We start from the raw sequence: 22,676 nt of genomic DNA, 5'->3' as shown, positions 1-22,676 counted from the left end.
CATACATACACACACACACATACATACACACACATACATACACACACATACATATACATACATATACATACACACACACATGCACTCACACACACATACATCACACACAACGCACACACAACGCGCACACCACACACACACATACATACATATACATACATATACATACACACACACATATACATACACACACATACATATACATACATACATATACATACACACACACATGCACTCACACACACATCACACACAACGCACACACACACACACACACGCACACACATATATACACCGCACACGCATGCGCACACACACACATGCACACGCACACACAACGCACACACAACACGCACATGCACACACACAACGCGCACACAACACACACACACACCGCACATACGCGGACACACACACACACACACACACACACACGCTCACCCCAGGGCCCGGGCCGGTACCGGTGTCCGGTGGGCGCTGGAGCTGCCGCTGCCCGTGATGGGGGGGCGGGCCCCGGAGCCGGTCCATGTTCGCAGTCCCGGGGATGGGGGTACCGGGGACTCGGCTCCCGGTGGGTTCAGGGTCGCGGGTCCCGGTACCAGGCGGTGTTGGGGCGAGGGTTACGGGGCTGCGGGTCCCCGTGCCGATGGGCGCGGGTCAGCCCGGGGGTCCCGGTGCCGCCGGTGCCGCCCCCACAAGGGTTAATGGCGCTCGGCGAAAGTTGCCGGGCGGCGGCGCGGCGCGGATTGGCCCGAAGTTGTCGGGGCGGGCCGGGCTCAGCCGTGCCGGGCCTCCTCCGCCCCCCGCCCGGCCCCGGCCCCGCCGCCCCCCGCCGCCGGCGGAGCCATGCGCCCCGCGCCGCTGCTCGGGCTCCTGCTCTGGGCGCCGCTGCTCTGGGCGCCGCCGGTGCGCAGCCCCCGCCACAGCGTCCACTGGAACGGCAGCAACCCCAGGTACCGCCGCCGCCGCCGCCTTTGTGCGCCCCGGGCCCCGCCGAGCCCCGCGCCGCCGGGGGAACGGGGAGAGGGGCGGAGCTGGAGGGCCCCGGTGAGCACCGACCGGTAGCGCCGAGCCCCCCCCCCCACCCCGGGCAATCCCCGCGTGATACCGGCGCGGTGAGTTACCGCCCGGTGGGGCAGCTAGTCCCGGGGCACCCCTGGGAGTGACCGGGCCGGTGGGTGCCGCCGGTGGTGTGGAGCCCCCGGGCATCCCCGATGGCACCGAGCAGGGAGTGCTGCCAGTGGTGCTGAGCCCCGGGCAGCACCGAGTCCCCTGGTCGGTGGCACCGAGCGATGGGGCACTGCTGGTGGCACTGAGCCCCGGTGACACCGAGCTCTGGGTGTTTCACAGCCCGGGGGGGGCGGGTCCCCGATGGGGCCGGTGCCGTGCAGCGCCTTGCCCTCGGTGGTACCGAGCTTTGGGCACCCTCAGGCGGCACCGAGCCGGGGCACTGGGCCTGGGGTCGCTCTGGGAGGTTCCACCAGGGCTGCGGGTCCCCAGGGCCGGTGTCGGTGCGGTCTTTGTGCTCCCCCCACACCCCCGGTGCTGCCGCCGGCTCAGCCACCGCGGTGGGCTGGGGTCCGGCCCCCTCCCTCCTCCTGCCTCCTCCATTTTGGGCATTTCCCAGCTCGGGAGCAGGGAGCCGGGGGCCGCGCTCCCCCACTGGGGTGTCGCAGGGCTGGGGGGCACTCATGCTGCATTATGAGCGGGTTCCCCCCACCCATGGGTGCCGCGGGGAGGGGTGGGCTGGGGTTGCCGGGGGCCAGGGCCTCAGCCCTGCCCAGGCCCGTCCCGGCCGCGTCGCCCGGCGATGGATGCTCTGAGTCACGGGCAGCCTGCGCCCGGTGCTGCCCTCCCAGAGTCCCTGACCTAGGGGGTGATGGCGACCGGACCCCCCCAGTGCAGCACTGGTGCCCCTATGATGACTGCACCGGTCCCACTGCCTGGAGCCTGGGTTTGGTGCATGGGCCTGCACTGGGATGAAGGAGGGGGCTGGAACCCCCCCACCAGCCCCTTCCTTGGTTCGATGGGGTCCCCCTGCCAGCCAGGTGCCAGCTTGGCAGCCCCATCCCCACCATGGCGCTGCCAGCGAGGCCAGTGCGTGCCCGGGATGTGGCCGGTTGGCAAAGGCTGGGAATGGGGAGAAGCACTCCTGTCCTGGAGCTGGACCAAGCGTGTGCACATGCGTGTGTATGTGTGTGTGCACATGTGTGTGCGTGCACACGTCTGTGTGCCTGCAGACGTGTGTGCTCCATCCCGGCCTGGCCACACGCGGTGTTTGCACAGGCATGAGCTCATGCTGCCACCGCTGCCGCCTGCGCAGGCACCGCACGGGGCCCCCTCCCTGGCTGCAGAGCCCCCATACCCCTGCCAGCCCCACACCGGGGCACCAGGGCAGGAGGCCTCAAACCGGGCAGCCCCACTGGGATGTCAGCATCAATCAGTGCCGGCGCAATGAGGCGGGCGCCTGTGGCGAGGGGCTGTGTGCCCCCCCAGCTGAGCACGTCCAGCTCCTGCAGCTGACCCAAGCTGATGCTTGGCTGTGCAGAGCCCAGTGGTTGCTAAAAGCCTGTCTGCCGGTCTGCCTGCCCCGTGTCCCTCCGCGGGCACGACGGGACCCCCAGCACCCGCTCCCCAGCTCGCCCTGCCCGGCAGGTTCCTACGGGACGACTACAGCATCCAGGTGGCCATCAATGACTACCTGGACATCTACTGCCCGCACTACGAGGGGTCTGTGCCCGCCGGGCGGGCAGAGACCTTCACTCTCTTCATGGTGGACCGGGAGGGCTACCGCGGCTGCTACGAGACCCCCGGTGCTTTCAAGCGCTGGGAGTGCAACAAGCCCCAGGCACCCTTTGGGCCCGTCCGCTTCTCCGAGAAGATCCAGCGCTTTGCCCCCTTCCCACTCGGCTTCGAGTTCCAGCCGGGGGAGACCTACTACTACATCTGTGAGTTGGGGTCCCACCGCCGTCCAGGGAGGGGTTTGGGGCACACGAGTGGTCGGGGTGCTCTGAGGGGCTGGATGCAGCTGGGGTGGGGGGCAGAGGAGGGTCCCGCTGCGCCAGGGCTCTGGATGTAGCAGAGGTTGGGGAGATTGAGGGGCACAGATGGTGCAGAGGGTCTGGCTGCACCCCCGCATCTGTAGGTAACAGGGATTTGGGGTACACGGGGTGTGCGAGAGGGATGATCTGGGTCAACCAGGATTGAGGAGCTTGGGAGCATCCAGCTGCACTGGGGCGCCGGATGCAACCGGAGCTGGGGTTGGGATGCAAGGGGGGGGGGGGATCGGGATCCAAGGTGGGGTCCAGATGCCAGAGGGGGCGGCCCCGCAGTCCGCCGGGAGGGGGAGCCCCAGCCCCGCTCTGGCCGGCCCGGCCGCCGGGGGTGTCCGGTCCCCGCCGGAGGGGCCGTACCGGGGGGGACCCGCTGATGCGTCCGCTCTGCCCAGCCGTGCCCAGCCCCGAGAGCGCCGGGCGCTGCCTGAAGCTGCGCGTCTCCGTCTGCTGCAGAGGCACCAGTGAGTCCGGCTCGGGGGGCTCCCCCTCCCCTGGTGCCCGCTGCAGGGTGCGGGGGCCCCGGGGAGCCCCATTGACACCACTGGGGTTTGTTTCAGCGCCGGAGCCGGTGACAGAGGTTCCCAATTCGCAGCCCCGCGGGCGCGGGGGCCCGGAGGGTGAGTGTGGGGCAGGCGGGGGGCCCGGGGGGGGCTGGCTCTCCTTGACCTGTGCTCCTGCCCCTGCAGATGCAGAGCCCGGCCGCAGCATCGCAGCCCCGCTGCAGCCCCGCGCCCTGTGCCTGGCGCTGCCGCTCCTGGCCCTGCTCTGGATCTGACCCATGGCAGGGACGCGGGTCCTCTGCCCCACCGCCCACTGCCAGACTCCTCCTCCATCGCCTCCCTTCTCCCCCCAAGCCCGTGGGGCAGCCCCAGGGTACGACTCACCCGCCGGACCTCCACAGAGCCGAGCCGGGGCCAGGAGCTCTGGGCTGGAAGGTGAGGGGGGCTCGGGAGCTTGTCCCCCCCTTGCTGCACCACAGCAGCCCCTAACGAGAGCCTCTTGCCCTCCCAGGACCTCGCTTCCCACCGGCATCGCCGCGCATCGGCCCTGCCGGACCCCTGCCCCGGTGCCAGGCTCTGTGCGGCTCGGTGGCCGCCTGCTCTGCCCCAGGGCCATCGACTCATCTTGTGCCTTCTTCCCCCATGGACCCTCCACCGCAGGGGGGCTGGGGACCCCCCAAGGCCCTGGAGCTGAGCAGCAGCTCCTCCGGGTGCTGGATGGAGGCCCCTCTGCTGCCTTGTCCTCCGGCGAGGACACACCGATCTGTCTTCTGGGAAGACGCCTTCCTCCATGCCGTCACCGGCCCCTTCGGTTTGGTTTTAACCCCTGGTAGTGACTGAGCCGAGCAATACAGTGTTTGCAAGATCGCTGCGCCCTCGGGCTGTGCAGCCCCTGGTCCCTGCTGCCTACATCCCCTGTCCCTCAGGGATGCTGGAGCTGGCGCTCTGGGATGCCTGAGCCTCTCTCCACAACCTTTAAATGTGGGGGGGGTTAATTGCAGCGATTTGATACTGAGCCGTAGGCTCATGTCACAGGGACGGTTTTAACTACAAACGAGCTGCCTGCAGTCAGCCCCAGGCAGCGGGGCCCGGAGCCCAGGGCGAGGGGTGCTGGGGTTGAGGTGCCCAGGTCCCGGTTGCTGCCCTCAGCCCTGCCCATGCTTCCCGTGGGTCTGTTGTCCCGTGTCCATCTCTCCGTGTGCCCATGGCCGTGCCCCACTGGGGGGGCTGCATCTGGGGTTTCACCCAGCACCGAGGGGGCACCGAGGCTGTGGAGGGAGCCGATCCTGGGTCACGGCTCCGCGATGCAGCGGCAGCAGCAGCTCGTCCCCATGCAGGAGGACACCGGCTCCTGTGCCCCCCACCCCACGGCTGCAGCCCCCTTTGCACTGCCCTCCTTGGGGGGCCCATGCGGGGCCCCGCAGCCCCGTCCCCGCGCGGGCAGGCGCTGCCGGCGCTGCCGCAGTGGGGCCGGGCACGTCAGACAGGTTTTATGGCTTCTCCGGAGGAACGGCTTGGCAAGAGGCTGAGCAACAGCATCGACCGCGCCGCGCCCCTCCCCCGCCGCACCGCCCGCCCTGCCCCAAACCCGCACCCATGGGGGGCTGTGGGGCTGGCCCCACTGTGGGGGGTGCAGCGGGGGCCATGCCCTGGGGGTCCTGTGGTAGGCTGTGCCCTGTGGGACCCCCCCAGTTGGGGGTGATACCAGCCGGGGGGGACCATGCCCAAAGGACCCCTATGGAGGGTGCTGGGGGCAACCATGTCCTGAGGGGATGCTGGGATATATCCCCCATGCAGGGATCCTGGGGTGATGGGGCCCTATGGAACCCCCCTGCAGGAATACTGGGGTGGTGGGGCCCTGCTGGACCCCTCTGCAGAGCTGCTGGGGGGCTGTGCCCTGCGGGACCCACACACTGCTGGGGCCGCCCTTGTCTCCAGCCCAGCCCCCTGGGGCATTCGTAGGAGAGGGCAAGGGATCCCTGTGGGGACCCCAGGGTGGGTGCCGGGGCCCTGTCCTTGAGCGGGCGTTGCTTGGTATGCAGGAGCTGCTGCCGGCTTCAAATCCCATCGACTTCCAATGAGCAATGCCATCAATAAAAGCTAATTGATGGCACGGGCGCTCCAAATCAGATTCCCCATCCCCTGAATCGAGTTGATGGCTCCGCGCCCCGCAGCCAGCCGCGGCAGAAATTGAATCTATTAAAGGAAGAGGCTCCATTAGCCCGTCCCTTCTGTCTCGCAATCCCCCCAGTGCCAATTCCCCCCTTCCCAGCTCCCCATTGCCACCCATATGCCAGCTGGGACACTGGGGTGGGCACACAGGTCCCATGGGTGATGGTTCCTGGGTGCCCTTGGCCATCGGGTCCGTGTCCCCCGGGTGGGTGGGAATTAAACCCTCGGGAATTGGGAAGGGAAAATTGATCACCAGGAGCAGAGAAATGATGTGGAATGGTGAAGGGCAGCCCTGGGATGGAGAGAGGGACAAAGAGGTGTTGGACTGGGGAGGTGAGATGAAGGCATGGCCATGGCCAGCCCTGTGAGGATGGATTCAGGCACCGCAGCCATCGCAAGGGCAGCCCCAGGACACACAGGGTGGGACACGGGACCTGGTGACTCCCCCCGAGGGCTGGAAGGGGCAGTGGGTCCCGTCCTTGCCCGTCCCCCATGGGTGCAGGGCAGTCGTTTCCATCCCCACCGAGAGCCTCCGAGAGCATCCTGGAGATGGGAAATGGCTCCGTGTCACCATGGAAACGGGGCCAGCGGCTCTCCATGCCGAGGGGACACCGAGACAAGGGGACACGTGTGCCGAGCCCCGGGGAGCGTGGCACCGGCTGAGCCGGGAACTGGGCACGTTGCACCGGCCACCAGGCACCGGCCACGGGCTCCCCGGCGCCCTGGGGTCCCAACACAGAGCCCAGCACCTTCCCCGGGTGGTGAAGGTCCTCGGAGCGTGGTGGGATGCGACCCCTGCGTGATGCCGCCACACCCAGGCAGCTCTGCACCACCGCACCGGTGCTCAGCACCGGGTGCCCAGGGCTGGAGCTGCCTCATCCCCAAGCAGCCGCCTGATGATTCACGTCAAGGTTACAACTGAGCAGAGCGCTCGCAGGGGCTTTGGGGGGAGCCGGGCTCATTAACCAGAGCATGCACCAAGCCCTGCCTCGGCAATGAGGGAGCGTGCACCGGCCGCGCCGGCTGCACCCGACAAGGACCGTCGTGTCCCACCCGTGTCCCCCGTGCTGGGCCAGAGCAGCAGCACCACCGGTCACCTCCATCAGCCCCATGGGAGCTGCCAGCCCCACGCTGGGTTTGCACACCTGGGGCAATGGGTGCAGGCAGACACTGCCTGAGACAGCTCCATCCCATGCTGGGGTGTCCGTCCATCGACACGGCTCCATCCCATGCTGGGGTGTCCGTCCATCGACACGGCTCCATCCCATGCTGGGGTGTCCGTCCATCCACACGGCTCCATCCCATGCTGGGGTGTCCGTCCATCGACACGGCTCCATCCCATGCTGGGGTGTCCGTCCATCGACACGGCTCCATCCCATGCTGGGGTGTCCGTCCATCCACACGGCTCCCTCCCATGCTGGGGTGTCCGTCCATCGACACGGCTCCATCCCATGATGGGTTTTCCATCCATCCCTGCCTGCACCCATCTCCCTGTGCCCCTGCACGTGCCGGGGTGCCAGCAGCAGCTCAGCAGGGCTGTGTCCCCCCACCAGCACCTCCTCAGACTGCTTAATCCTGATGGACAATAATCCTGCTATGCCAGGGGTGGGATGGGCAGGAGCTGCCCTTTCAGCAACAGCACAACTGAGCTGCACTTGCTGCATACTAAGGGCCCACAGCCCTGAGGGTGGCTCTGCCATGTCCTGGGGTCCTAATGCTGGGACCCCCTCTGGATCCAAGGGTTTAAATGGGGAAGTTCAACTTGCAGATAGGGCACAAGTTCTTTACCGTGAGGGTGCTGACACACTGGCACAGGGTGCCCAGAGAAGCTGTGGCTGCCCCATCCCTGGCAGTGTTGAAGGCCATTGCCTGCAGGAGCACAGGGACAACCCAGGGCAGGTCACAGCATGGACCCACACCACTGTCCCCAGCCTGGCACCCCCCCATGTCACCCCCTTCCACCTCCACCAGTGCTCCCGGTTCCGGCGGCCACAGATGCTGATTGTGGTGTGATCTATGGATGGCAGGAGCAGGATATTGATGCTGCCTGTCACCCCTCAATCGGATTAACGTCACTTAGGCACCGGCAGCGGGCGGCTGCAGGAATGTGCCAGCAGGGCTGGAGTGGGGCTGGTGCAGGCTCCAGCACCATCACCCTCTATCAGAACCAGTGCTGGCTCTGACTGGGTAAGGGCAGGTCCCTTGGGGGCTGAGATGTTCGGTGTCCCCATTCCACTGTGCGCTCGGGTGCTCCTGTGGCTCAGTGCAGGGTGTTTATGGCTCCCCATGACACAGCCACCCAGGCCATCAGTCCCATGGTTGGCTTCTCCACCACCACCCTGCCCACCCCTGCCTGCTTGGGTCTGATGGGTGCTGGGCCAGTGCAGGGGACACAGGTGGCCAGTGGGGAGGCAAGTGCTGGTCCTGGCAGCTGCAGCCCCAGCTCCGTGTCCTTGTCCCTTCCCCGTGGAGCCGTGCTGCAGTGCTCACCCTGCCTGCACCAAACAGCTCCGTTCTGTCACAGCCCTCGCACCCATCCTTGCCACAGCCGTGGCAGAGCAGGAGGTGCTGAGCAGGGGTAGCGAGGCCGGGGCTGCCACTGGTGGCTCATATTGGAGTGATCTTGAGGCCGCGAGGGAGGTTTTCCATGCGGGTGGAGAGGAGCCGGCTGAGTCACCCGGTGCTGGCTGCTGACTCAGGCGCTGCCTGCCAGGTAGCCCCCGCCGCCAGCACGGGATGTGGCAAAGGGGGCAACCGGGACCCTGGCACCCGGTGGGGCACCCACCGTGACATGGGCTGGCAGGAGGTGAGCTCAGTGCGGTGCTGCTGGTGCCTCTGGGTTACCTGCTTGTGGCACGGCCACATGCCAGGACGGCGTGGGAACCACGAGGAGCGGGATGCTGGCACTTCCCACCCGGCACCGCTGCGTGCCCAGGGATGTGGCACGGCCGAGCCAGGCTTCCGGGCCCCAGGCACTGCGCACCCAGGGCAGGGAGCCTGCGGCTTCCTCCCCGCCGGTCAGCGGGAGCAGCCCCAGTGCCATGAACCAGCCCTGCGAGGAAGCTGATTTCCTCTGTGCCAGCACCACCACCCTGCTCCGAGCTGGCCAGGAACCCTCCTCTGCTCCACCTCAATCAGCTCTGCAGTGCTAATTAACGGCTCACTCCCATGCCCACCTCCACCCCCCAGCATGAAGCTGGACCCACGGTTCAATAGGGAGCTGGCTGGAAGCGCTGCCACCCATCCTCACCCCCCGTGCCGCATCCTCACCCTGCATCTCGCTGCCATCACACCAAGGGCGGACCTGGGAGGTTTGGGCTCTGCCTGGGTGCGGGGGGCTCAGCGCCGGGGGTACCGCACCCAGAGCTCAACACTGAGACGCTGACATGGCATGACCATCCATGAGGCCTTCATTCAAATATAAAGACCAACACGGGGATAGGAAAGGGAAGGGGCAACGAGGAGCAGGGCGACTGCAAGCCCGTCCATGTGCACAGCACGGGGCTGCCCGTGGGCACTAAGCGCTGCCAGAAGCAGCTGGCAGGAGCCGGGAGCACCATGCGGATGCTCCGGTGCTGCTCCCTGCCCCGTGTGCCGTGTCCCTGCGGCTCGGCCCCGCGTGCCGTTGTCATGTTCTTGCCGTGTCCAGCCGGTCATGTGCCGGCACAGGTAGGGAGCCCTGAGCTCAGCGCGTCTGGGGCCGTGGAGGTGCGGCTGGTGAATATTTGATGCCCGCCTTGGCCGCGCTCTCGGCTCCGCTCCTGCCTCCTCCTCTCGCCATGTTTATTTATTTAATGAATTATTTATGGACTCCCCCTCTCGCTCCGCTGGGCGCGGCCCCCCCCCCCCCCGGCTCCCAGCCGGGCGCGATGATTTATTGAATGCCGGCTCTGCTCTGCGGTTGCGACATGCTGTCACAGGAAGCCGCGGTTAAATATTAACAAGGGCGGGCAGAGCGGGTCCCCTGTGCCCACTGCCCCAGCCGGTGCACGGGGGCTCTGCCTGAGTCCCCGCTGCTGTGCAGCAGAGACCTGCTGGTCCTGCACAGGGTGATGGAGACGGGGGGCGCCAGGGCCGCTTCGTGCTCAAGCGCTGCTGGAGACCTTGAGGCCTCTCCTGTCCTCCCGGGAGCGAAGCCACCCGCCTGCAGTGTCCCCACCAGGGATGCTGTGGTCAGCAAACCCATCCCAGCCCCCTCGGTACCGCCAAGCCCCGGGGCTGCCAGCACCCCCACGCGTGTGCACAAAGGGTGATTCCGGTCACCAGTGTCCCCGCGAGAGCACCGGCTGCATCCCGCCGTGGCCCCGCACACCGGGGTGCCCCGGAGCTGCAGGGTGAGCGCGGCTGCGTGCGGGTGCTGGCGGCGGCACTCGCGTTGCCATGAGCGGGGGGGTTTCCATGTGGAGGTGTGTGTTGCCATGGGTTTGCCGAGCCATGGCGTTTCCATGGTGGCGGCGCGGTGCTGCCGGGGCCCTTCCAGAGGTGCGCAGCCCCCCCGGGATGCCCCGGCCCTGTGGGTGCACCGGGAGGGACCGGCATCACCAGCAGCCCCTGGTGCCCCGGCACCTGCACACCCCCCCAGCGCCCCTCACATTCCCCCCCCCCCCCAGGGCCGTTTTCCATGGGTTGTGTTTTCTTCACTTCTCCAGATGAATAATTAATGAGGCTTTTTTTGGTCCTTGGGGCCCTTCCACCGGCCCCCTCCCCCTTCCCGGCAGGGCTCCGGTGGGGGTTTGGGCCCCCGGTGCCACCGGCAGGGATGGGGCTGTGGGGCTGTGGCACAGCATCACTGGCACTGGGTCCCCATGGTGCTGAGGAAGAGTGTGGGGCTTCAGCAAGACCCTGGCCACCACCATCCTCATGTTCCTCTATGGGCAGGGGCAGCATCTGCACACACAAAAGGGGTTTAGGGAGCACAAAAAGGGGCTTCAAGGGGTCCCGAGCTCCCCCACAGCTTTGGGGAGCCAGAAACCCCCATGACCATGGCACTGGGCAGCTACAGCGAGTCACCTGCCCAGGCCATGGAGCCACCGTGGCAGGCAGTGGGGACATGGGGACTCGGAACGTGGTGTTTGACCATGAGCCAGCTCAGCCCTGGCTCAGTGCCTCCCTCCTGCTTTCATTTGCAAGCTCCTGGTGCTGCCAAATCCAACGGGAGCCGGGCCCGTTGGGTCGGTGTTGGTGCTCCCGTGGGGCAGGCCCCGGTGAGCTGCGTGTGTCTGCTCGTGTGCGCACACGTGTGCCAGGGCGTGGATCACCTGGCACATGGGACCGCCGGGCGGTACCGCGCCGCAGTTGCTAAGGGATCTGGCCAAGGATCCAGCTCCATCCCCTCCTGCACCAGGGGGAACCAGCATCACGAGAGCACCCATTGGCCCCACGTATCCCGGGGTACCTCTGCCCCATTGATCCTTGTGGGGGAAACAAGGCAGGGGTGTCGGAGAGAGCCAGGGAACAAGCCCCATGCGTGGGTGCTTGAGCACATGCAGGCTCCTGGGGCAGGATGAGGCAGTTGGAGAACCTGGCACTGTGGCTGTTGCTCCTCTGGCACCGTGGCCCCGTGCCGGTGGTGAGTGGATGGGTGCCCACCCTTTTCCGGACACGTGTGACCCTCATGGTGCTGGCAGCAGCACCGCAAAGACCCTCTGGGCACTGACTCCCAGGTACATGGGCCCATGGGGATAGTTCCTGAGCCCCACTGCTCCCACCCAGGGTGACCCAATGTCAGTGGGACCCAGTGCTGGTGCCTCCACCCCTGGGGTCCTGTTTAAGACCCACAACATCTTATCCCGGCGGGACACAGTCCTGGTCCCCGCACCTGCAGGGGTCCCAGTGAGACCTCAGTATCAATAGGAGCCGCCCCTCATGCCCCTATCCTTGGGGTCCCGGTAAGATTCCGGTGGCCCCTGACCCCAGCGGGACCGCGGGAGGCGGCCCCGGTGCCCGGTGCCGGTGCAGCCGGGCCCGGGGCGGCTGCGGGCGCGCGCGCGGGGGCGCGGCGGCGGCTGCGGGCGCGCGCGGGGCGGAGCTGGGCGCCGGGGGCGCGGGGCGCGGGCGGCTCCGGCTCCGTTCTCCATTCATCGGGATCGCGGCGGGGCTCCGCGGCGGCGGCAGGATGGCTGCTCGGCTGCCCGCGCTCCTGCCCCTGCTCCCGCTGCTGCTGCTGCTGCCGGGCCGGGGGCCACCGGGGGCCCTGGCCAACCGGCACGCCGTGCACTGGAACAGCTCCAACCCGCAGTGAGTGCGGGGCTGGTGCGGGGGAAGGCCGCCGGGACCGGTACCGGGAGGCGGTGTAAGGTGGGGGGTGTCCCCGGGGCCGGGGGGCGCCGCCGGGAAGGACGCGGCGGGGGCGCGCAGCGGTCGCGCTGAAGGATGCGCGCAGCGGCGGAGCCGGGGGGGGGGGGGGGGCGGCGGCGGCGGCGGGGGGCGGACGGTCGGGGGGGGGCGCCCCGGGACTGCGGGACCCCCCGGTGTCGGTGTCTGCGCGGCGCCCCCGTGCGGGCGGGGCTGCCGGGCCCCCGGGTGCCGGTGTCGGCCCCGCGCACCTCGCCCTGCCCGCGAAGGCGGGGACCGCACCGAGGGGCGGGCGGCAGCCGCCCGGCCGGACCGACCCGACCTGCGGCGGCTGCGGCGGGTCCCCGGGGCCGGGTGGGTCGGTGGCACCGGGGGACTGAGCCCCCTCCCACCCTTCCCGAGGGCGCTGACCCGCCCCGCGGCGGGCACCGGGGCACCGCGGGAGGTGCACGACCGGGTCCGTGTCCCCCCCCGCCTCGGTGCGGCGGCCGGAGCAGGGGGTCTCGGTGCTGCGCTCGCGCCGCCAGACGCCCCCCCCCGCCTGTCTGGGTGCGGGAGCGGCAGCGGCGGCACCGCGGGGGGGGCCGGCAGGTACCCGCCGCCCGCCCGGGTCAGCCCTGGGCAGTGCCGAGGGCGGCGGGGCCGGGAGCTCCCGGTGCGGGGGTGACGGGGGGGGGCGAGCGGAGGTGTTGTGGGAGCCGCCGCCGGGAGCAGAGCCGTGGTGTTGGCCCCGGATCCCCGGCACCGCCCTCGTGCCCGGTACCGGGGCTGAGCCTTGCCCTCGCCCCCTGCCCCCCCCACCTTTACCGGGTGCGGGGGGGTGCGATGGGGCTGACCCGGGTGTGGGGTGCGATGGGCAGGGCCGGATGGGAGTGCGGACCGCGCGGGTGCCCGGTGGGTCCGTGGGGAGCCGGAGCTGAACCCATCTCCCATTCCCGGTGCGAGGGCGTGGCGGGGCCTCATACCCAGCCGAGCATCCCCCGGTACCGGGCTGTGCCAGGGTACCACGGGCTCCCCCCACCCCGCACCCCTTTGTGTGCTGAGGGGACGTGTGTGTGTGTCCCCCTCCCCGCAGCGCCTTCCCCTCCCATTGAGGTTGTGTCTCCAGGCGGAAGCTCGGGCCCCATAAATCGTGCGTGTGTGCGACGTGCCGAGGCGCAGCACAATGGCGAGGTGCTTGGCCACGCTTCGGCATCCCCTGCGCCCGCGCGCTCTCACCCATGGCCTCACCCCCTCACCGTGACATCGCCGGGGCGTTGGCGGGTGCCATCACCCTGCCACGACCGAGACCGGTGCCATCACCGGAGCCACGCACCACGGCCCGGGGGGGGACACAGGGTGCGGATGTGGGGGTGTCGCATCCAGACACCCGCACCCGCTGCGCACACGTCTCTGGCGCGGCCACTGCGAGCATCCGGCTCAGGGCACGGGCGACGCGGTGGGGGCGGCTGCGGCAGAGACGTGTCCCAGGGACTCCGGAGCTGATATTTATTGTGAGGCAGCTCGTCCGCAATCACAGCCGCACGGCAAAGTGTCTGGATTAGATAAATTATGGGGGGAACGAGGCTCCCTGGGCCGCAGCCGCAAATCCCAGCAACCCCGCTGCAATCCCAGCGATAAACCTGCTGGTGCGGCCGCGCAGGACTCTCTGGGGGACTGGGGGTGCTGCAGGCTCAGCCCCGAGGTGCTCCTGGGAGGCTGTGATGGGCACCCCACAAACTGGTGGCATCTCCCACTGCGGCTCCCATTGGTGAGGGACTGCTCCATGGAGACCACCGTGGTCCCAGGGGTGCTTTGGGAGACAAGGGTGGTGCTGTCGGGCTGGGCAGGCCATGGAGCACGCAGTGAACCCCGTGCAGGCGGGTTGGCTCCGGGGAGGTGTGAAGGTGGGGTCTGGTGCCTCTGCTCCGTCAGGTTGTTGGTCCGGGTGTGCTTTCTGCCTGTCCTGCTGTCTCTGCCGGTGGCAGCGAGTGAGCCCCAGGGGCATGGGACGGTCTTTGGCCGGTCCCTGCCCCCTGCTCCTAAATCCTGCTGGGAAGGCACCGTGGCACAGAGGGCAAAGGTGGAGGCAGCCTTTGCCCCGGCGCTGGCGTCGAGGGGGTGGCATCCCTGGGGGAGGGAATGTGCGTCTCTGGGGTGCCCCATGGTGTAGGGCCGAGGGCTCCCCAGGCGAGGGGTGTCCCCAGCCGGGCCAGGCCCTCACGTGCCAGGATGCCGGTTGGGTCTCCCATGTGCCAAGGAGGGAATGGAGGTTCTGTTCCCGTGTGTTGGCACAGGCATGGCCAGCTCCCCCTCCCGCTGCTGCAGTCCCCAGGAGCCCCCCAGAGCAGAGCCACTCTGTGACCCTGGTTCTGCTTTGGGTGCTTGAGGCCTCATGGCACCCAGCGCCATGGGGAAGCCAGGTGGCTGCTGCGACACGGGGTGCACAGGGTGCTGGTGCATGGCTGAGGCAGGGGGATCAGAGCCCACTGGTGCTCAGAAAGGCCCCAGTATCATGGGTGGCCTCCCCAGAGCTGCCGGTGCCGCTGCCACACTCTCAGCTTCTATATGGCTGAGTTTGTGTTGCAGGTGGTGAGAGCTGGAGCTGGCTCTCGAGAGCCCTTGTGTGGAGTTGCCACTGCCAGGGGAGCATCTGGCCCAGGAGCAGAGCCGTGGCCCTGCTCTGCACCTGCTGGGGGGGCCTGGGAGGGTCTGGGGGTACCCAAATCCCTGCGTCCTCTGTAGACACTGGGGCTGGACCCTGATATTAGGGCTGTGCCCTGCTGCATCTCTCCATCGCATCAGCTCGATGCTCATCAGCTGCCACCCCCCACCCCATGGCTGTGCCCTTCAGGCTGGTCCCATGGGGTGCAGAGCCCCCTGCCACCCATGGGTCCCAGCTGTGGCACTGGGGGTGCCATGGGTCACTGTGCCAGGCAGCACCGAACCCTGGCAGCACTGCCAGGGCCTGCAGCGTTCCCATGGGAGAAGGGGCCGTGGCATCCCATGGGGTGTGACCATGGGGGCTGTCCTGGGGTGCAACAGGGCCGGGGCTACCTGCTTGTGCCCAGGCTGGTAATTGAGTCACTGGTTGCAGATTGATGGTTTAATTAAAACCCAATTAGAAACCTCATTGATCTTGTTAGCAAAGCGGGAAGGTCCGGGCTTTAGCAGGGATTAAAGGGATCCTGTGGCCGTCAATAGGGATGGAGGGTGAGTGGGTACCTGTGGGGCAGTGCTGGGGGTCCCGGGCTGCTTGCTGAGGGCTGTACCCACCACCCCACAGCGGGCACTGCCCCATGGCCCCACAGTGCCTGGTGCCGCATCCCCCATCTCCGGTTCCCGGAGCAGGGAGGTGGCCGCGGGGACGCCGTGTGCCAGCAGTGCCCGTGGTGGCTGCGGCGGGCGGGCTGGCGGTCCCTGCCGTGCCAGGCCGTGCCGTGGCACTGTGCCACTCGTGCGCGTGGGCTGCGGCGCAGGCACTGTCTGCACACGCGTGTGCGCGGCCGTCTGGGCGCCGTGACTGTGCAGCGCTGCTGCGTGGGGGGGGCCGGCGATGGGGAGGGGGGAGCCCGCTCCGTCTGTCCCGATGGACGGGCCGCGGGGATGGATGCGCCTCCGCCTCTCGCGGCCGCTGGGATGGGACCACATAAATCAATGGCGCTTTCCTGTTCCCTTCCGATCGGTGCGCCTCGGGTGTGCCAAAAGCGCGACGCTCCTGGAGCCAAACAAAGGGGCCAAGCTGGGCTTGGGGGGGGGCACCTCAGTGCTTGGGGGGCACCGCGCCCTCACCCACATCAGTCCTCACAACGCGGGGCGCTGGGCCCAGCTCCGGCTGTGCCCCCTTCCAGGCCTTTCCGCACGGCGGGGATGTGTCCGTGGCGCGGGGGGGAGGTCCGGGCAGGGGTCTGGGTGCGCCGGTTCGCACTGCAGTGCACCAGGCGCTGCCGGCAGCGCAGGGGCGCTCCGCGCGGGTCTACGGCAGCGGGTGGAAGCGGAGCTGCCGCCCCTGCTCCGCGGTGAAGCACCAGGTAGCCGGGGTCCCGCCGGTGCGGAGCCGGTGGGCGCCGAGCCCAGCCCGTGCTCGGGACGGTGCTGCCAGGGGACATCCATCTGCCCAGCGCAGACAGGCTGCTGGAAGGTACCGCTGCCTTCGCAAAGCCCTGCTCTAAAAACGCAGTCGTGCAGAAGTGATGCTGCCCGCTCGGCTCCTGCGCTTAACCCTTCGGGCACTGCACCGCGGCCCCGGCAGGACGGGGGGCTCCATCCTCACACAGGTCGCCTGTCGCTGGTGCTTCCTGCCCTGTGCTGCCGGGCAGTGCTGCAGGAACAGCTCAGGGTGCTCTGGGGGTGGCACTGGGGGGCACCCAGCTCTGTGGGTGCTGCTCTGCACCCGTGGTGCCGGAGCCGAGCATGGCAGGGACACAGTGTCGTGCCCAAAGTTGCTTCCAGGGCCCCTGGTTCTAGCCATTTGTGGCCATTCTCCTGCCCCCACTCCTCCCCGCCCCACAGCTGGTGCCGATGCTCTGATGCCTGTGAGCTCCCGTGGGGCTCATTGCCATAGAGAGCAGGGCTCCTGAGCCCCATCTGGGGTGCCCCGTGCCCCTTTGCTGTGGTGCTGGTGTGCCCCGGTCCAATGGGGCAGCGCTCATTAGCGAGGCTGTTTACCAGGAGCCACGTTCTTAATGAGCCCCAGTGTGAAGTCCTGGGGGTTGGGGTGCCCCAGCGCTGGGCGCTGCAGGGGAACGATCCCAGCCCCACAGGATAGGGTGGGGGACGAACCAAGGAGTCAATCCTGCGGGCACAGAGACCTGGGGATGCGCTTCCGCCAGCCCCTCACTCCCATGGCAGAGCGGCGGTGGGCACCGGCCCCGTTTGGGGCGCGCCCGCGTCCCGGCCCTGCATCCCGCACGGAGTTAATTGCGATTTGATCCTCGGGGCCATTTCTTTAATAACAAGCCTTTTTCTCCCCCCTCCTCTCCCCACCACATCAAAGGCGGAAGATGAAAGGTCCCGGCGCCCCGCTGCTGAGCAAGGGTGGCTGCCTCAGCACCTCGCTGGCGCAGGAGTTGCCCGCCGGGTGCCGGGATAGCGGCTGCGCGGCGCGGGAGGTGCCGCGTGGGGCTCCCTGCCCCATGGGTGATGAGGGCTGCGGGACCCCCCCCACGGCCCCCGCTGCCTGGGTCCTCCCTTTGCGGCAGACATCGGGACCCCTCCGGTTCCCTGCGCCCGGCACTGGGGGACGCTGGCGCTGGCGGGGTGCCGGGGCTCCCCAAACAGCGCCGGGGGCGCTGGTGCTGGGTGCGGCGTCTGCACACGCAGCCCTGCCCGCTGCCTGCCCAGCCCTGGCAGCCGGGTTCGCTCCCAGGGGGGCCAGGACCCCCCCCGTGGGGTGAGGGGACCCCAAGTGCTGCGTTTGCAGACTCGGATTTGCTCTGCCCGGTGGGGATGGGCTGTGCCAGGCTGAGAACACTGAGCCCGGAGAAGAGAAGCTGCGTGGAGACCTCAAGAGCAGTCTCCAGTGTCTGAAGGGGGCTACAGGGATGCTGGAGAGGGACTCTTCATCAGGGACTGGAGCGATAGGACAAGGGGTGATGGGTTCAGACTGGAACAGGAGAAGTTTAGGTTTGAGATGGGGCAAAAATTCTTCCCTGGGAGGGTGCTGAGGCGCTGGCACAGGGTGCCCAGAGAAGCTGTGGCTGCCCCAGCCGTGGCAGTGTTCAAGGCCAGGATGGACACAGGGGCTTGGAGCACCCTGCTCCAGTGGAAGGGGTCCCTGCCAGTGGCAGGGGCTTGGAGCTGGGTAAGTTTTTTGGTCCTCTCCAATCCAAACCATTCCATGATCCTATGACAAGCGGGGAAAGGGGCCCCGAGCCGGAGCGAGGCACCGCAGGGTTCCACACGTGCCGGGACGCTGCCGACTGCAGGACCCCCAATGCAGCGGGCCCGGGGGGGCAGCGGGCGGGCTGGGCAGTGGAGCGAGGGCCGGTGCTAACGCGGCAGCTCGGGCAGAGCTGTAATTAATTGGCAGGAGCAGCGGGTCAGCGCGGCAGCGGGGATTACTGCGGCCGGGATCTCCATCGGCCGCGGATTAGGAGCCAGCGGAGCCTCTCCTGAGTGGATCTGAGGGGATTGCTGCTCCTAATCAATGTAAATGAGGCTCCCCCAGGGCCACCCTTTATGGCATTAACGAACTAACGGGATTAGCCGGAGCGGGGTGAGAAATCCTCTCTCAGAGCTGCGGCGCGTGGCGGGACCGGGGCCGTCGTGGGGCTGGGGAACGCCGAGCACCCGCCGCACCCAGGGCTGCGCGGTGAGGACCAGGAGCCGCGTCCCGCAGTGCCCGTGGCTGTGTCCGGGTCTGGCTGCCCCGCTGCGTCTGTCCCCTCCTTGGTGCTGCCGCACGTTGCCGGCAGGACACAGCAGCGCTGCCTCCTGTGCCTGTTGCCTTGCACCCTGCATGTGGCACCCGTAGCATCATCCCCAGCAGCACCCGCGCCCTCCTGAGCCGGTGATGCCACATGCGGGTCCATGGGGCTGAAGGGTCCCAATGTGCCGGGGGCTCCACGCTGAGCATCCCCCTGGGCTCCTTGCTCTGGGAGCTGGCCCTTCTCCAGCCTGTGTCCTTTTGAGGAGGGGGACACAGTGTTTGGGAAGGTGCAGGGGGGTCCCTGACCGCTGCCCCCCCCGTCCCCTTGCAGCCTGCGGCGGGAGGGCTACACGGTGCAGGTGAACGTCAATGACTACCTGGATATCTACTGCCCGCACTACAACGCCTCGGTGCCCGAGCACCGGCTGGAGCAGTATGTGCTCTACATGGTGAACGCGGAGGGGTACCGCACCTGCAACACCAGCCAGGGCTTCAAGCGCTGGGAGTGCAACCGGTCCCACGCGCCCCACAGCCCCATCAAGTTCTCGGAGAAGTTCCAGCGGTACAGTGCCTTCTCGCTGGGCTACGAATTTCGTGCCGGGCAGGAGTACTACTACATCTGTACGTACCGCCCCCAGCACCCCCATGGGCCCTCCTGCATCCCCATCCTGGCCAGGACCCCCCATGCCTAAACCTCCACTAGTACCGCGGGAGTGGGTGCCCCAGACTAAGGGACGGGGTATGGGAAGAGTTGAGAGGTCATGAGGCATGGGGAGAGATGAGGGTATGAGGGAGCAAAATTGGGGTACTGGGGTATGCTGTTTCAGGATGGGGCTGTTGGGGGATGCTGATGCAGAATGGGGATGCTGGAGGGTGCTGGTGCAGGATGTGGGTCTTGGGGGTGCTAATGCAGGATGGGGGTGCTGGGGGGTGCTGGTGCAGGATGTGGGTGTTGGGGGTGCTAATGCAGGATGGGGGTGCTGGGGGATGCTGGTGCAGGATGGGGGTGCTGGGGGGTGCTGGTGCAGGATGTGGGTGTTGGGGGTGCTAATGCAGGATGGGGGTGCTGGGGGGTGCTGGTGCAGGGTGTGGGTGTTGGGGGTGCAGGGTACTGCTGCAGGTTTAACTCCAGGGGGTGCAGAATGCGGCTGCTGCCTCCCCCCAGCCGAGGTCTCACCCCAGGCAGGGCCAGCCCCCCCCATACCCCATGCCAGCCCCCCCACAGCCCGCTCTGTCCTTGCAGCCACCCCGACGCACAACCACCGCCGCGCCTGCCTCAAGATGAAGGTGTTCGTGTGCTGCGCCTCCAGTAAGTGCCCGGGGGCTGCGGGGGGCGGCGGGTCCCCCCCGGGGGGCGCTGTGGCACCAGGCGGCCGGGAGCATGGTCCCCATCCCAGTCCCCATCCCCGTCCCCATCCCTGTCTCCTTCTTGCAGCGTCGCACGCCGGGGAGAAGCCGGTGCCCACCCTGCCGCAGTTCACCCTGCGGCCCGAGGTGAAGATCGAGGACCTGGGTGAGTCCAGCAGAGCCCCGGCCCCACCGCGCCGCGTGTCTGTGCCCCCCCCCCAAAGCCACCGCCACCCGTGGGGGCGCCCCAGCCATGGGGTGAGGGGTTTGGGGCCGCCCCAATGCCACCCTCACCCTCTTCTTGCTCTTCCTTCCTTCCCCACAGACAACTTCAACCCGGAGATGCCCAAGCTGGAGAAGAGCATCAGCGGCACCAGCCCCAAGAGGGAACACTTGCCCTTGGCCGTGGCTGCCGCACTCTTCCTCATGACGCTGCTGGCCTCCTAGCTCCCGGTGCGAAGGGCCCCCCCCCCGCCTGCTGACAGCCAGCGGGGACCCCCGGGACCCCCGTCCCCTCTGCACCACCAACCCCTGCCCACAGAGCCGCCCACGGGGCAGGGACCGATCCCGCCTGGCGCTTCCACCCTTCCCGATGGATGCAGCCACGTCTGCGGGGATGCGGCTTGGTGCTGCACCGGCCACTGCCACCGTCCTGCCGGTGCCCAGGGCTGGGGCCCCCAGGGCTGGGCAGCCTGTACATACCTATATAGAGTCTATACATACTGTACAGAGAGCGACTATAGAGATCTATCTACACTGTACCATAGGCAGCGGTGCTGGCCCCGGGCTGGCTTGTACATAGTCTAACGTGTTGGATTTTCCTCGTCTTCCGTGAAGACCCGACCTATGCAAACGCACAGACACTTTTTGGGGACAAAAGAAACCGAAACCGAACAAAAAAACAGTCTGAACCTTTTTTTCAAGTGCTTTGGCTGGTGATTTTCATATTCTGCTCTTAGTCTATTACAAAACATAATAAAAGGATAAAAAAACCACCCCCTGTCACGTCGTGGCGCGTGCCATCACCATGGGCTTAGCGCCTCTGGCACATGGGGGTATCACATTGCCCCCCAGGCATGGAGCATCCAGCTGGGAATGGGCGCTGCCTGCAGATGGAAGCATGGACACAACCTGCAGGTAAGGGCAGTGTGTGGCCATGGCACGGGTCCCACACTGGGCGCAGGTCCCTGCGGTGTTGATGGCTGGGGAGAAGTGGGTGTAGGAGAATCTTCATCACCTTCCTCACCATCACCACCGGCTGAATGGGGCGAGAGGCCATAGGCTGGCACCCCAATGTGCCTGGGAGCCCCATGGGACTCCCCATGGGACTCCCCACATTGTCCCCCTCCAGCACCTCTGGCTCTGCTGCGACTGGGGGCATGCGGCACACACTGCACAATGGCTCTGGGACATGGGGACACCCCTGAGCCCTCCAGCACCAGAGGGAAGGGGATGTGAGGGGAGGGGGCTCCCTGGGGCTGGGCTCCCACCGAAGGGGGTGTCCCTGGGAGCAGTGGGGTGCACCCAGCCCTGCAGCCAGCACCCATGGCCCCAGCAGTGCAGGGGAGCCCCGGTGCCCCGCGATGCAGGCTGGGACATGGGGGGCTCCCCCCGCCATGGCGTTGGGGCGGCCGCTCCCCCCCCCGGCAGCGGCGCTGCTGGGCGGTGGCTCCGTGTCCCGCCGGCCCGGGCTTGTCCTGGTGCGGGAAGAGCCGGAGAACCCGTCCGACGGGTCCTGGGCGCTGCCGGCAGGCGCCGGGCTCCCCACGGCACCCCCTGCCTGCTCCTGCGGGCCTGGCCCCACTGCGGAGCCCCCCATCCATGGGTGTCAACAGCCTCTGCCCCTGGGGCTATGGGTGCGGGGTCCAGCTGCATCCCCAAAGGACCAAACCCGGCCGTGGGGTCCAGCACAGCCCCTGTTGTGGCACAGGGCCGTGCCGGCGGCACACAGTGCAGTGCTTTGGGGAGCCCACAGCTGTGCTGGGGCGCATCGTGTTGAGGAGCAGGGGACCCACGGCCACCCTGGCACCGTGTGGCACCGTGAGCTCTGCTTGCGACATCCCTCCCGCTGCTTGCCTCGACCTTGGCACCACTCTGCTGTGTTTGCATGGCACGGTTCCCGCTCCGTGGGGACCGACTGTCCTGCTCTGTGCCCTTAGGCAAGGTGCAGCGTGGCACCGGACCAGCCAGGAGCCTCCTGCGGCACTGGGGGGGCTTCCATCGGGGGCTGGGCACGGCTGGACCGCCCCTTTGCATCAGCCCCTGGCAGCATCGGTGCTGCCCAGGCAGGGCTGGGAGCATCCTGCTCGCTCCGGCCAAGCAAAAGGCCTGGCGTGGCTGGGCAGCCCTGGGGCTGCGGCTCTGGCGTCGGGGCCGTGCCTACCTGCCGGGCTGCACGCAGCCAGCGCTGCACGTCACCGCGGCCTTCGCTCCGGGACGAGCGGCCATAAACCCCTGGTCACGAGCTCGGCGGCCTCTGCCCGGCCCCACCTGCCCCGTGCCACCGGGGGTGCCGGGAACGGGGTGAAACGGTTTCACCTTTGCCCTGTGAATGGGGCACCCGGAGCGGTCCCTGCCCAGCACACACCAGCGGCGCGGCCGTGACCACAGGCATGTGCACGGCACCGCTGGCACCCGCGGTGCTCATGTGGGTGGGTACCACCCTGCATGGGTTGCCGACCACCCTATATGTGATCCTGCCCACCCCTGTCCCTGCCATGGCTCATGCTCCACTGTTGAGCCCCCAGTGATGCAGCACTGGGAGGCACCGGGGCCCCCTCCAGCCCCAGCTCATCCCTGGAGCTCTGCCTAATAGGGGACACGAGCTTGTCCTTCCTCCCCAGTGCAGCCATCGATGTGGGGCCGTGCTCTTGCCATGGGCCAGGCAGGGCAGTGATGCTGGGACCTGGCTCCCAGCCCTGGCTCCGTGTGCCGGGTACCACATCCCAGGGATGGATC

At 67.8% G+C, this 22,676-nt stretch overlaps 2 protein-coding genes across 4 annotated transcripts; both read left to right on the top strand.

Moving 5' to 3' along the window:
• Positions 1-677: 677 nt before the first annotated feature.
• EFNA4 (ephrin A4) lies at positions 678-4,421 on the top strand. Its single transcript, XM_062630929.1, has 6 exons — positions 678-953; positions 2,656-2,948; positions 3,449-3,517; positions 3,614-3,673; positions 3,743-3,991; positions 4,068-4,421. Exons 1-5 carry the CDS (start codon positions 847-849, stop codon positions 3,829-3,831), a joined length of 618 nt encoding a protein of 205 aa, XP_062486913.1. The 5' UTR covers positions 678-846; the 3' UTR covers positions 3,832-3,991; positions 4,068-4,421.
• Positions 4,422-9,646: 5,225 nt separating this feature from the next.
• Positions 9,647-20,713, top strand: EFNA3 (ephrin A3). Of its 3 annotated transcripts, none has more exons than XM_062630919.1 (5): positions 9,662-10,062; positions 18,703-18,992; positions 19,615-19,680; positions 19,807-19,884; positions 20,044-20,713. In XM_062630919.1, the coding sequence occupies exons 1-5, from the start codon at positions 9,893-9,895 to the stop codon at positions 20,163-20,165; spliced, it is 726 nt and encodes a 241-aa protein (XP_062486903.1). In that variant the 5' UTR covers positions 9,662-9,892; the 3' UTR covers positions 20,166-20,713. The 3 variants fall into 3 exon arrangements, with proteins under 3 accessions (XP_062486905.1, XP_062486903.1, XP_062486904.1); XM_062630920.1 differs by lacking the exon at positions 9,662-10,062 and adding an exon at positions 11,736-11,965; XM_062630921.1 differs by lacking the exon at positions 19,807-19,884 and having other exon boundaries at positions 9,647-10,062.
• The last annotated feature ends 1,963 nt before the right edge of the window (positions 20,714-22,676 follow it).

The sequence above is a fragment of the Pezoporus occidentalis genome, unplaced genomic scaffold (assembly GCF_034315485.1).
Source record: "Pezoporus occidentalis ecotype Australia unplaced genomic scaffold, CSIRO_AGI_Poc_V1 ctg360, whole genome shotgun sequence".
In the NCBI taxonomy this organism is placed as follows: domain Eukaryota; kingdom Metazoa; phylum Chordata; class Aves; order Psittaciformes; family Psittacidae; genus Pezoporus; species Pezoporus occidentalis.
This window is presented reverse-complemented; position numbering and strand designations above follow the sequence as displayed.